The 14,802-nt window shown below is 38.4% G+C and overlaps 2 protein-coding genes across 2 annotated transcripts; one reads left to right on the plus strand and one right to left on the minus strand.

The window, feature by feature from the left end:
• Positions 1-119: 119 nt before the first annotated feature.
• apobec2b (apolipoprotein B mRNA editing enzyme, catalytic polypeptide-like 2b) lies at positions 120-3,357 on the plus strand. Its single transcript, XM_029505738.1, has 4 exons — positions 120-416; positions 1,259-1,439; positions 1,559-1,902; positions 2,034-3,357. Exons 1-3 carry the CDS (start codon positions 142-144, stop codon positions 1,898-1,900), a joined length of 798 nt encoding a protein of 265 aa, XP_029361598.1. The 5' UTR covers positions 120-141; the 3' UTR covers positions 1,901-1,902; positions 2,034-3,357.
• Positions 2,315-14,489, minus strand: LOC115045795 (titin). The gene is made up of 20 exons (XM_029505704.1): positions 14,417-14,489; positions 12,650-12,691; positions 12,521-12,559; positions 11,672-11,962; positions 10,435-10,710; positions 9,413-9,703; positions 8,950-9,219; positions 7,821-8,090; positions 6,795-7,085; positions 6,332-6,601; positions 5,945-6,211; positions 5,497-5,772; positions 4,490-4,762; positions 4,295-4,406; positions 3,998-4,155; positions 3,811-3,912; positions 3,550-3,618; positions 3,323-3,382; positions 2,967-3,029; positions 2,315-2,844 (listed from the first exon to the last, which is right to left on the minus strand). Exons 1-20 carry the CDS (start codon positions 14,469-14,471, stop codon positions 2,780-2,782), a joined length of 3,540 nt encoding a protein of 1,179 aa, XP_029361564.1. The 5' UTR covers positions 14,472-14,489; the 3' UTR covers positions 2,315-2,779.
• Positions 14,490-14,802: the final 313 nt, after the last annotated feature.

Below are 14,802 nucleotides of genomic sequence, written 5' to 3' on the forward strand. Positions count from 1 at the left end.
GCCACTGGGGTTATCACTCCACTTACCCCAACCCCCCCTCGCTTCTCTCTCTCTCTCTCTCTCTCTCTCTCTCTCTCTCTCTCTCTCTCTCTTCCTCACTCTTTCTCTTTATCTTACACTGTCACCCACTTACACAAAATCATGGCTGACAGAAACAGCCGGCTCAGTGTTAAGAAGAAAGAGAAGAAGGCAGAAACCAAATCAAATGATGACAAGGACAAAGAGACAGGACAAAGGGGGAAGGAAAAGAATGTGAAAAAGCCTGATAAACCCGTGAAGAAGACCCCAGAGCAGACCAAGACGGAAAAGGAGACGAATGGGGAAAGTGGAGGGGCAACAGGAACAGAGGTGGCAGCTGGTGAAGAAAATGGAGAGTTCCAGCCCATTGAGCTGCCGCCGTTTGAGATTGTCACTGGGTGGGTAAGATTTACGATATGCAGCACAAGAGTTAGTCAGCATGTCTAACGTCACACAGCTATTTTTCTCTTTAACACATGCACCGGGTAAATTCATTTCTCTTATTTTCTTTTCTGTAGATAAAATAGTTTTGTTTTTGTTTTTGTTTTTTTTTTTGCTTATTCTGTCTTTCTCCAAGTCACATTATTACCAATATATGTTCTGTACTTGATTTCAGTGAGTAGTTACTAATGACTTGCACCTGCCACCGTTACTAACACAGCAGTAAGAATAGGGATGAGTCAGACACTGATGCAGGATTGAGCTGTATCACTCCACCTAGTATCAGTTCCTTTTTCCTTTTTTTTTACTGTGGAGTTTTACCATTTTGGTACCAAAGACATTTTTTCGCGTAATCCATCGGTTTATTCGTGTACAATGTAGGAATGGCCTCCTGAAAGAAAGGCAGGCACCTATTCTGTACAGTAGCTGCATCATAAGGGGCCTGGCAGACGCAGAGATGACAGGATAATTTAAAAGCCAATAATATTTATAGGAACCAGTTTACTGTGATTACCTGATCTATATTCTATTCATGTGTCACCATAGTCTGGAAGTACTCATCATCATCACTTTTAAGATCATCGAGTGTCATAGATGGTTAAAGAATTTATTGCAGCATGAGTGACCAGTCCTCACAGCATTGTCAACTGATGCATCATGCTTATTTTTTCCCATTAGTGCTGGTAATCTAATCTTAGTCCACAAAAAACACTGACTGAGTGTTGTTGAAGTGTTTTCATAGTCACTGAGAAGTAAACTAAACAGATTTAAGGGAACTGTCACTTTCACTGCCCCCCAGGGAACAGATGAGTCCATTTTACTTCAAGTTTCAGTTCAGGAATGTGGAGTACTCATCGGGGAGGAACAAAACCCTACTGTGCTTCAGGGTGGATACGGCAGGAGGCAGCACAGAGCCCCAGAAAGGTTATATGGAAGATGAACATGCCACAGCTCATGCTGAAGTGGCTTTCTTTCAAGAGGTAATGAATGCTCACACTTAGCTCTTCTCACTGTTGAACCCCATTGGATGTTTGGGAGTTATCTGTTTCCAAACAATTACCTTTCTCTTCTCAATAAATCCCCACTATTTCCTTTCCAGGTGCTTCCCAACTCTTCCCAGGATTATGATGTCACATGGTACGTTTCATCCAGTCCCTGTGCAGCCTGTGCAGCCAAACTGACCAGCATCCTTCAGCAGCGCAAAAAGCTCCGTCTGTGCATATTCTGCTCACGTCTCTTTGAGTGGGAGCAGCCTGAGATAGCTGAAGGGCTTCGGGCTCTGGCGAGTGCTGGCTGCAAACTGAGGATGATGAAACCGTCTGACTTCCTGCACGTTTGGGAGACATATGTGGAGAAGGAGGACCAGAGTTTTGCACCGTGGGAGGACTGTCAGGAGAACTATGAGTACTACGTGGAGAAACTGGCTGACATTCTCAAGTAGATGTGAGTCAGTAAATGTAGTATTTGCAGTGAGTCAGCATCCTTTTCTGTGTTGATGAGCAGGTTTGTTTATTGTTTTTAAGCTTTGGCTTGATCATAACTCTGTTTTCCTTTGTTTCTTATTGGTGTTGCAGGCAAACAGATCTCCCCCACTGATCCAACCACAAATCAGCGAGCTTGTGAGATCACCATCTCCTAACCATGTGTTTTAATGAACACTCACGGCAACATTTTATACTTTTTATTTTGATTATTTGCCACAGAGCCACAAGATGCTTGATATCATTGATATCCATTATCTATATGTTATCTAGTAGCATCTGGTGTTTGCTCTAACAACTGAGAAACTAATTGAAGGCAAACTGATACAACTGCATGCAATAACTCTGCAAATGATTGATGCATAGCGCTTAAATCATGTTCAATAGTTTAATAGTATGTTTAACAAATGTCAATAATAAAAAGCACCGTTCAAGTAATGAATGGGAATATATACAGTAACGTGGAATATCTTGGCATACAAATTCCCAGGAAATGTGCCAAAACTGTGCAGAGAAGACAGACAAATACATTTATCAGCACTGCAGACAAGCCAATGTTTTTAAAACTCATCCAAAACCCCCAATATTAATATAGTGAACTTCAGAACTAATTTTCAGGTGAAAGAATTTTGATGAATTGAGCCCCGAAAGGTGATCTTTAGATACAGATACAGATACCATACAGAGTCTGACCTCCACTTGGTGCCTCCTAGTTATGAACATTAAGTTAAGCATTAAAATATTTAATTTATTTCTGGGGTATAATGTTCACGCCTCATAGAGATGAGCAAGTCTGTCAGTGCCTGCCGGTGAACTGGCATGAATACATCTTCAGTGAGTTATTGTTTGAAGGAAACCAGCCCATCGTTGTTTTCTTCTGTGTCTTGGATCTCTGTCTTCACCTCTAGCAAGACATAAAGCGGGATATATGGAAAGATGGATCAGTAATTTGTTACATTTCAGTTACAGCACCCATCACACCCATCCAGAAATTTTTCATTAGAAAAGTGCATTTGTGAAAAATACCTTGGTCCTCCTGTGCAGACAATGGGGTTGTTTCACTGCAAATTACACCATTTTCCTCCCCTTCTGCAAGTCAGATTTACAGAAAAACAAACAAACAAACAATCAGAAAACCACAGGCGGTCAGTCAGAAGGTTTATCCAGCAAATAAATCATATCAAAATAATTTGTTATTAATCAGTTGTTGACAGAAAAGCAACTATTTTTATAATCAAATACTAATTTACTTCAGGCAAAAATCTTTGTAAACAGCTATGTGCTGCAGTATAATTGAGAATCAGAAAAATAACCAAAAGTAAAAATAAACAGTATTATTGCAAAAAAAAAAAAAAAAAAAGATTGTTTATGCAAGTATTTACCTTTAGAGGGTGGATTCAGTTCTGCATCTGTGATATAATCAACCAGTGGGCAGGGTGCGTCTGCAGGAAGGAAGAAGAAAATGCTAATGTTAGGGCAGCAACAACTGAAGGCATAAAAAAAACAACAACCTGAGAATGCATGTAGGGAGTGAATAACAGCAAATGTAAAACATTTCTCAGTAATGAATTTTTCGTGTGACCAAAGTTCACAGAGGGTGTCAGCATACCCATGCGGTCCTTCATCTGGGCCATAGTGAGAAACAGGTTTTCTTCCTCTGGCTTGTCTTCATCACCAGCTACGTGATGAGGAAATACAGAACAAGGTGAACTTACAGTGGCTTTTGTTTTTTTTGTTTTTATGCTGACACATATCATGAAGACATATATCTAGCTGAAACCTGCTAGAAGATTCAATAAAAGCTCAAAGGTTATATTAATATTAATCTACAGGCTACCACTCATTTAGAACTGTGCATTAAATGTAACACCTGGTTTTCGGAAGACTCTGAGAAAAATGCATCCGAGGAAGACTGCAATGAGGCCAAAGAAGAGACATCCAGAGATGGAAAGAAGGATCCTTCTCTTCAAAACTGCAGGATAAAAAGAAGAGAGAATGAGAGGTAGAAAATATTGTACAATGAAAGTCCATAACTTCCAGGTTTTGTTTGCATTTACGAAGATTCTTGGTCTTGAGAGAAGCACTGGGTTTTGAATAAGATGGTCTCCCGGTACGAATGCCATGGCAGGTGTACGAGCTCTGTTCTGGGTCATTCGTGGGGGTGACATGATGTTTCTCTTTGTGTGCGCCATGAATTTCTTCTTGGTCTTTGAACCTGTTTCAATTTTGTATAGTAAGTTTTTTCTGCAGTGTTGTTGAATTTTTAAACACACAAGAGTTCACACAGAACACTACATTTGAAGGCATTTAGACAAACAATCCTTCTATTGAAATGTGTTCTTGAAGGTTATTACCATGTGTAGTTCCACACGTCCGCACTGTCCACCATACATTTGAGCACCAAACTGTTAGTGGAAAAGACTTCTGACCAGCCAGTTAACAGAATTATACTCGCCTGTGGGCGTTCTGCAGGACAATAAAGAAACTCTGAACACATTCAGTACTTTCACACATGCAACAAAAGAGGAAGTGAACAGAACAAAACGTACCAGAGATGCTGAGTTTTACAGGCTTACTCTGGTCTGATTTGAAGACTGGATCTTGTCCTCTCTTAACTTGACATGTATATGATCCTGTGCTTCCCATCACAACAGAACTGATGTTATAGACGATTCCAGATTCTGTAGATGGAGCGCCATCTTTGTACCAAACGTACGTCCAACCAGAAGAGAAATTAACATGGCAGCTGAGGGAGACTGAATCTCCAGTGTGCATCACATCATGCTCAGGATTCTGTATCACTGTGACTCTGGGCTTTGTATCTGAAAAGTGATAATACAAGCAAATAGTAAATGTCATCAGCATCAGCAAAATGTATCAACACTGGGCAGAAGGTGAAAACCAGCCTTTAGCTTGATGCTTCAAATGGCTGCTTTGTCATTCTCTATAAATCAGTGTCCTCACCAGAGTGTCTCTCACACATTTACTAACTTTTCCCCAGTTCATCACATTCTGGAGAATACATTTATTTACTTTTTTTTTTTTTACAGATAAATGGAAACTTTAATGTCACTTTCTAATCTCATAGCTGTCTTATTTTAACAGAGATCGGTGTCAGACAAAAAAACTAACCTGGTTCTGTAACCAAAGGTGACAAAATCTGCCTGTAATGCTCATTAATTAACAGTTAATATCATGATTTAACCTTGACAGTAAAATAAATGAATAAAATCTAAAAATGTTACGTGCTTTTTGTACCCTGGGATGTATTTTTTATATAACTTTAGGTGGTTCTCCTTAGCTGTCTCTTATTGTCTCTACTGGTGGTAACTTTTTATTGAATATGGCAGTCATTCTAATATTGTGTTCATAATTTGGCAGAAAAGCAAATAAGCATATTCTAAATTGTAAATAAACAGTTAATTTAGAATTACTGTTATTTAATATACTGCCGAATGACCACCTCCTTACAATGTGACAAAACAAGATAAAAGTATACATTAATGTTATTTCAAAGAACAGATGCAGCAAAAGAAGCAGAAGAAGAAAATCTCACCATAAACACTGACTTTTAGTCCATGGCTGACATAGCTGTTGACAGGCCTGCTCTTGAGCATTCCTCTACACGTGTATTGTCCATGATTCGAGGCTGAAGCAGAACTAATGGAAAGAGTCGTCTGATCGGAGTAAGAAGACTGGATTGCCTTTCCATCTTTGTACCATATATATTTCCAATCAGAGCTGCCATGCATCTCACACTCCATCTTCACACTCTCAGTGGGGAAAATGTCCAGCCACGGGGTGATGTTCTTTATAACTGGAACAGGAATTTCTACAAACACCCAAGAGACATTAGTCACATTTAATATGCTGGGAAATGTAGTGAGTTTTGCCTTGATAGTAGAAGACGATGGGACTCCATTAGCCTGGATGAGGAACAGCGTTATTCCTCATGATCCCACACATCACAAGAAATTAATACAAAGTATCATTCTTTGGCTTACCAGATATTTGCAAGACCCGTTCATCACTCATCTCTGTTTTGTATATTGATTTGTCTCTGTTGGCCCTGCACTTATAAATCCCATTATCTGATGAACTGGCATTATGGATTATAAAGTTACTGTTGGAAGAAATGTTTTCTTCATCTTTATACCACTGATACTCCCAACCAGATGAGACTGGAACTTTACAATTCAAGGACACTGACTCTCCAGCATACAGTTTGTCAGAATCTGGCTCTCGGGTCACCAAGGGTGTCGGCTTTTTCTCTGAAGACAGAGCAGAGAAATAAAAGAGAAATCTGGCCTGACACAGATGGAAAATGAACACATTAAATTTTAATGCATGCATACTACAAATATATTTTTGGGGAGACAACAGAAACTTACCTTTAACCTCCAGGTTAACCTGACTAGAATCAGTGAAGAAGACTTGAGTAGTGCCTCTTTTTGCTTTGCATGTATATAATCCACTATTTCCTTTTCCAACAGAGTTGACTAAATATTTGTTTTCAGATATGCCAAGTACACTTCCTCCTTTGTGCCACACGTACTCCCATCCAGAGGAAACATTTATATGACAGCTGAAGGAAACTGATTCTCCAGGGAACATCACTTTGTAGTCCGGATCCTGTGTCAGGATGACACTGGGTTTCTTATCTGAGGGTAAACGCCAGTGTCATCAGTATATAAAATGAATGAAGTTACCCAATACGCATTTAACAGATATTAATCCCACCTTAAAATCTTGACCGAGTTTCCTAAAATGTTAATTATATATATAAAAAAATCTTCTGTATATCTCTATTATAGATTAGACCCAAACTGCACATAAATGTAAACGAAAACTCACCATACACTGTGAGAGTGACTGTAGAACTAGATGTGCTGTGGACAGGCCTGCCCTTCAGGTGGCCCTTACAGCTATAATCTCCTGCATGTTTAGCTGAAGCAGAACTGATGGAAAGAGTTGCTCTATTTGTGTCAAAAGACACAATATCATCAGGCTCCACCTTCAGTCCATCTTTGTTCCATGTATATTCCCAGCCGGAGTCACTGTCCATCCCGCAGCTCAACACCACACTCTCAGTGGGGAACACGTCCAACCACCCGTTCACACTCTTCAAAACTGGAACAGGTATTTCTAAAAACACACAAGACACATGGGTCACTTCACGTATCTTTACAGAATTAGTCTTTGTAAAGCTGCAACCAATTTTATTAATTATCTACTTAATTTTCTAAAATGTCCTAAAATGACTTTTTGATCACACCCACAATGGTGCTTTGCCTGATTATTTTCTAAAACCACCATGTTCTTTTTCAGAGTAAAAAAACCCACAATGGCTTTGCCAGCCTCAGCATCTGTGGCGCAAGATGATTATGGCAAAGCAAGACAACAGTCTATAATTCACATGGCTTGGAGGGAAAGAAAATCACCTTAAACAAGTACAGAATTCACATAAAAGGGGCAAAGACCTTTTTTAACAATTGCAAAAAGAGAACAGTAAACATTTGAAATTAAACTATAGGCTATATAAAATATCCGTTGTTAGTGATATCCCCGTACTAAATACATAACACAGCAGACTTCTGAGCTATCCCTCCCAGTGTAATGCCATGCCACAAGATCCAGTTTCAACAGAAAAGGCTGAAAATAACAGAAGCCTGATGCTCTGCTGTTTGACTTAATAAAAAAAAAAATAAAATGTTTTTTTTTTTTTTTTTTATAAAGGTGTGGCAACAGCGAGACAACAGTGACAACCTCATTTACATACATGATTAGTATGTGACACATTTACAGGAAATAATTAGAGCTTTTCTTAAAAACACTTTTTTAAATAATACATTTGTTATTTGTTTTGTTTTTTTTACTTACCTCGAACATCCTGTACTACATCTGCACTGTAGCCTGTGGATATTTTCTCACCCCTCTTTGCGCTGCATGAATAATTCCCCTTATCAGAAAGACTAAGATGGAGGTTGATAGTTTTACTGTTGGCAGGTTTTGGGAGATCATCTTCGCCTTTATACCACTTATAGTTCCAGCCAGAGGACACACCAACATTGCAAGTGAAGTTCACAGTTTCTCCGACATACATTGGGTTAAAATCAGGCCCTTTGATCACTGTGGGATCTGGTGTATTTTCTAAAACAAATGAAACAGTTCACACAATATTACTGCTACATAGCACCTCAAAACATGAAGTCCAGTGAAAAAGCACATTTCAGGTCACTCTGTTTATGTGCAGTGTAACCGAAACACTGACATCCAGTAACATCACCTTAAAGATAATTTAGTGAATTTGTTGGTAAAAAGCAGTGACAGAAGGATGTAATTCATTTGGTGAAAATTTTCTTAATTATAATGTTCAGTGGTTGATAATTATGTTTCTTGTATCTATCAACTCCTGAGGGATCATTGAACATTTGGCGCCTGATGATTCAAGCTAACCGATGTCTGTTTGCCCTTCGGTCCAGTGCAGGTTGTGTGTAGATGGTATTGTTGTTGTACTATGGCTTAGACTGGTGAGAGTGATCGAGTATAATAAAGCTTTGAGCCAAGCAGCTCAATAATGAGCTGTGACTCACTAAAAGAAAACATACATAAATATATATATATATATATATATAAGATAGATTGGAGAAAAAACTCTCAACAGGTTCAGCACTATTAACAACCCTTTTCGTGATGTTTCAAAATGGAATCTAATGCATTATCATAAAAATCTAGATTATGTTTGATTTAGTAGAGCTGGATTATTGTGAAGTCAATGTGTACAGGTTTAATGCAGAGGCATGAAATCTCACCATAAACTATGGCTATGGATCAGTGAAGAAGAATAGATTCCTGCCTCTTTTTGTTTTGTATGTATGGCTTTTTCTCTGAAGACATAGAGCAGAGAAATAAAAGAGAAATCTGGCCTGACACAGATGGAAAATGAACACATTAAATTTTAATGCATGCATACTACAAATATATTTTTGGGGAGACAACAGAAACTTACCTTTAACCTCCAGGTTAACCTGACTAGAATCAGTGAAGAAGACTTGAGTAGTGCCTCTTTTTGCTTTGCATGTATATAATCCACTATTTCCTTTTCCAACAGAGTTGACTAAATATTTGTTTTCAGATATGCCAAGTACACTTCCTCCTTTGTGCCACACGTACTCCCATCCAGAGGAAACATTTATATGACAGCTGAAGGACACTGATTCTCCAGGGAACATCACTTTGTAGTCTGGATCCTGTGTCAGGATGACACTGGGTTTCTTATCTGAGGGTAAACGCCAGTGTCATCAATATATAAAATGAATGAAGTTACCCAATACGCATTTAACAGATATTAATCCCACCTTAAAATCTTGACCGAGTTTCCTAAAATGTTAATTATATATATAAAAAAATCTTCTGTATATCTCTATTATAGATTAGACCCAAACTGCACATAAATGTAAACGAAAACTCACCATACACTGTGAGAGTGACTGTAGAACTAGATGTGCTGTGGACAGGCCTGCCCTTCAGGTGGCCCTTACAGCTATAATCTCCTGCATGTTTAGCTGAAGCAGAACTGATGAAAAGAGTTGTTCTATTTGTGTCAAAAGACACAATATCATCAGGCTCCACCTTCAGTCCATCTTTGTTCCATGTATATTCCCAGCCGGAGTCACTGTCCATCCCGCAGCTCAACACCACACTCTCAGTGGGGAACACGTCCAACCACCCGTTCACACTCTTCAAAATTGGAACAGGTATTTCTAAAAACACACAAGACACATGGGTCACTTCACGTATCTTTACAGAATTAGTCTTTGTAAAGCTGCAACCAATTTTATTAATTATCTACTTAATTTTCTAAAATGTCCTAAAATGACTTTTTGATCACACCCACAATGGTGCTTTGCCTGATTATTTTCTAAAACCACCATGTTCTTTTTCAGAGTAAAAAAACCCACAATGGCTTTGCCAGCCTCAGCTGGCGCAAGATGATTATGGCAAAGCAAGACAACAGTCTATAATTCACATGGCTTGGAGGGAAAAAAAATCTCCTTAAACAAGTACAGAATTCACATAAAAGGGACAATGACCTTTTTTAACAATTGCAAAAAGAGAACAGTAAACATTTGAAATTAAACTATAGGCTATATAAAATATCCGTTGTTAGTGATATCCCCGTACTAAATACATAACACAGCAGACTTCTGAGCTATCCCTCCCAGTGTAATGCCATGCCACAAGATCCAGTTTCAACAGAAAAGGCAGAAAATAACAGAAGCCTGATGCTCTGGTGTTTGACTTCATAAAAAAATAAAATAAAATAAATAAATGTTTGTAAAGGTGTGGCAACAGCAAGACAACAGTGACAATCTCATTTACACACATGATTAGTGTGTGACACATTTACAGGAAATAATTAGAGCTTTTCTTAAAAACACTTTTTTAAATAATAAGTTTGTTCTGTTTTTTTTTTATTTTTTTTTTTACTTACCTCGAACATCCTGTACTACATCTGCACTGAATTCTGTGAGAGGTGTTTTTTTGGCATCCCTGTAGGCTCTGCACGAATAATTCCCCTTATCAGAAAGACTAAGATGGAGGTTGATAGTTTTACTGTTGGCAGGTTTTGGGAGATCATCTTCGCCTTTAAACCACTCATAGTTCCAGCCAGAGGACACACCAACATTGCAAGTGAAGTTCACAGTTTCTCCGACATACATTGGGCTAACATTGGGCTCCTTTATCAATGTTGGAGTTGGTGCCTTTCCTAAAACAAATGAAACAGTTCACACAATATTACTGCTACATAGCACCTCAAAACATGAAGTCCAGTGAAAAAGCACATTTCAGGTAACTCTGTTTATGTGCAGTGTAACTGAAACACTGACATCCAGTAACATCACCTTAAAGATAATTTAGTGAATTTGTTGGTAAAAAAACAGCTACTGAAGGATGTAATTCATTTGGTGAAATTTTTCTTAATTACAATGTTCACTGGTTGAAAGTTATGTTTGTTGTATCTATCAACTCCTGAGGGATCATTGAACATTTGGCGACTGATGATTCAAGCTAACCGATGTCTGTTTGCCCTTCGGTCCAGTGCAGGTTGTGTGTAGATGGTATTGTTGTTGTACTATGGCTTAGACTGGTGAGAGTGATCGAGTATAATAAAGCTTTGAGCCAAGCAGCTCAATAATGAGCTGTGACTCACTAAAAGAAAACATACATATATATATGTGTATGTCTTCTTTTATATATATATATATATATATATATATATATATATATATATATATATATATATATATATATATAAATATATATGAGACAGATTGGAGAAAAAACTCTCAACAGGTTCAGCACTATTAACAACCCTTTTTGTGATGTTTCAAAATTGAATCTAATGCATTATCATAAAAATCTAGATTATGTTTGATTTAATAGAGCTGGATTATTGTGAAGTTAATGCATGCAGGCTTAATACAGAGGTATGACAACTCACTATAATCTATAAGACTGGATCCCTGCATCTTTTTCCTTTGAATGTACATTATACACAATTTCCTCTTCCAACAGAGCTGGTTGATTATTTGTTTTCAGATATGCCAAGTACACTCCTTCTCTACAACACGTACTCCCATCCAGAGGAGACATTAATGTGAGAAAAAGCAAGCATTCTCTATTATAGATTAGACCCAAACTGCACATAAATGTAAACGAAAACTCACCATACACTGTGAGAGTGACTGTAGAACTAGAGGTGTAATGGGCAGGCCTGCCCTTCAGGTGGCGCTGGCAGCTATAATCTCCTGCATGTTTAGCTGAAGCAGAACTGATGGAAAGAGTTGTTCTATTTGTGTCAAAAGACACAATATCATCAGGCTCCACCTTCAGTCCATCTTTGTTCCATGTATATTCCCAGCCAGAGTCACTGTCCATCCCGCAGCTCAACACCACACTCTCAGTGGGGAACACGTCCAACCACCCGTTCACACTCTTCAAAATTGGAACAGGTATTTCTAAAAACACACAAGACACATGGGTCACTTCATGTATCCTTACAGAATTAGTCTTTGTAAAGCTGCAACCAGCTATCTATCCAGTAATCTTCATCTTAATTTCCTGATGAATCAGGTATTTATTAGGTTGTGAAAAATATACACCACAGATAGTTAAACCCTCTAAATGCAACATAAAAGAGAAAGATTACATTCTTAACATTGTAATGTTAATAATAAATATTACATTATTATTAACAACATTACTCTGCCGCATATATTCCTAACCAGGGGACACATCAACTTTGCAGCTGAAGTGGACTGACCATTTACGGAACATTGGCAAAGTCTGGAGTTCGACTCAGTCAGCTTGGCACCGTTTTCTTGTCAGACATAAAATTAGGTGCAATTAAAGTCATCCCATTTTCTCACTATGTCCGTGCATTATTTAGCCTTACTGTACTTGGAAACACAGAAAAAAGCGAGGTGGTTGCAGTAAGTACTACCTTTCCACTGCAAATGAACAAAAGCTCCTGCATTAAAATGCTAACAGACGATAACACATTAAAGTTTTCTTACCTTTTTCAGTATCATCAGCAACACAAACAGCCAAGAAATCTGTCAGATTAAATCATGATTTTCAGTGAAAATTAAATTTGAAATGTGCATCGAGAAAAGTTGAACATTAAAATAAGTTGAAAAACTTACATATCAAACTGAAGGCCTTGATAAGACCCATTTTCCATGGACCTGAACATAAACAGATGGTTAGTTGCTGAGTGGAATTGAACATCTGTCAAGAAGTTCAGTAAAGGAAATAGATTGCAGGCGATATGGGTGTGTGTATTACATACATTTCTAAACTCGCTCAGGAACGCAGCTTTCCTGTCTGTATGACTGCTTTTTTTTTTTTTTGCAACAGGAAATGTGTGTTCAACCACACCATGTTCTCAAAAATGAATTTGAACTGCTGATCATTGCTGAAAACTCACCAACGGTTTGGGGAATTGAAACAACTTGCAAGATTGTTAATGTGTTAATAATATTGTGTTGTATACTAAAATGTGATATTTGCATACTGCATAGGCTGATTGCAGAGGTTAAGGGATTTTTCCTCTATCTTTAGTACATCAAAATTATTTAAGACACTGAGCCAATTTCTTGTTGCAATTTACTATCTGAAGAACTAAAACTATAGTTTTTTGATATGAATTGAGTTTAACAGATGATTATTTATGCAGGTGTAATTTGGTTCTGAAACCTGAGCGGAAACTGCATTTTTTTTACTTACACTCACACATTAACCACAAACTTTGCAGTCTCACCCTCAGTTAGAAGTCTTCCGTTAGACAGTTCAGTTCAGTCACTAGGAATTCTATTTATGTCTGCAAAAAGTTACACATTGTCCTCTTGCTATTGTGAAAATAAGGACAGAATGCTGTTGAAATGCTCATATCCTCAGTGACTGCAACGTGAGATGTTGAGTGTGGAGCTGAAATAACAAAGCTGATCTGTCTGTGGTCACGGCTCATCACAGTCACCATAGGGTGTCAGTGTAAGGCAGAAAAAACACTCGATGTCATCCCACCTCAGAGCCCTGCCATTCAACTGTTGCTTTTTCTGGAGGTTTAGAAATTACTTAAGAGCTCCATCAAGACTTAATGGATGAGTCAACAAGATGAGCTGAACTATTAATTCCTTTCACTTTCAGCAACAATGACTTTATGAGGCTCTCTACAAATTAAACTGTAACAATCTGAGAAAAAAAAAAAAAATCACCTGCCCACAAGCAGCAATGTGGGCAGAGACTGCTAAATAAATTTTTTCCATACAGACCATTCACGGTGTTGGGACCGATACTTAAAAAACTTAAAAAAAAAAAAAAAAAAAAAAAAAGAAATTGGTTATAGGAAATCTAACTGAACAGTTTAACTATTTACAGTAAAAACTGACAATATATTTGCATTTGAACGAAATGGACAGCTGCCTCTTCCAGCACCTGTCGTCGGTGCTGGAAGAATAATAAAGTCTGTGTTTATGTTCCATTCAAAGCCTGTATCTGTAGTAATTAATCGTGTCTATTAATAAAAACAACAAACTGCAGCGTTTCACTGTTCAATGAGCCGTTTGTATATACATAGCGTGCACAGGTAAACACTGTGACGGGGACGTATACCTCGGCCTTAAGGTGCGCTTTTACTTTTTTTTTGTGGAATCCCTGACGCGGCCCACCCTCACCCAGACTCTGCCTCCAGCGGCCCCCCAGGTGAATTGAGTTTGAGACCGCTGCTTTATATTGTGTTGACCCGCCATTGTTGCATAGGTCACACCCTGAAAGTGCAGATACATAAATGAGACTCGGACACAAAGCTTCCTCTCCGGCAGCTTCATCGAGGGCATATTTGCTCACACTTTCTAAAAAACAAACAAAGAAAAAACACTTTTTCAACATGAACATGCATGCTCATCATATACCTGAAAGGGCGGAAGTATAAACGACACTCGGGAAACGAGCCTTCCTGTCCGGCATCTTAAGCGCGGCCGTAAGATCCCGATACTCTGTAGTGTTGTGCGAGTCATGGACGGATCGTTTAATACTCGAGAATCACTTTACTGACTCATGAAGCACGATTCTTGGTCCCCACTGACTCACTCGCTGACTCATCCCTGATACCGCTAGTTAGTTGCACGGCTAACTGAAGACACCAATCAGTATATCATTACAGTGTAACTGCGATTCTGACGGCACTTGGAGAAACATATCAAGCTAATCATTGTAATTGTGGCGAAAGCAACAGTTCATGTTTTTTAACTGAACTCATCATTCTCCCGGGAGGACCGTCACCGTTTCCTTCCCTGCT

The sequence above is a fragment of the Echeneis naucrates genome, chromosome 7 (assembly GCF_900963305.1).
Source record: "Echeneis naucrates chromosome 7, fEcheNa1.1, whole genome shotgun sequence".
Taxonomy (NCBI): Eukaryota; Metazoa; Chordata; class Actinopteri; order Carangiformes; family Echeneidae; genus Echeneis; species Echeneis naucrates.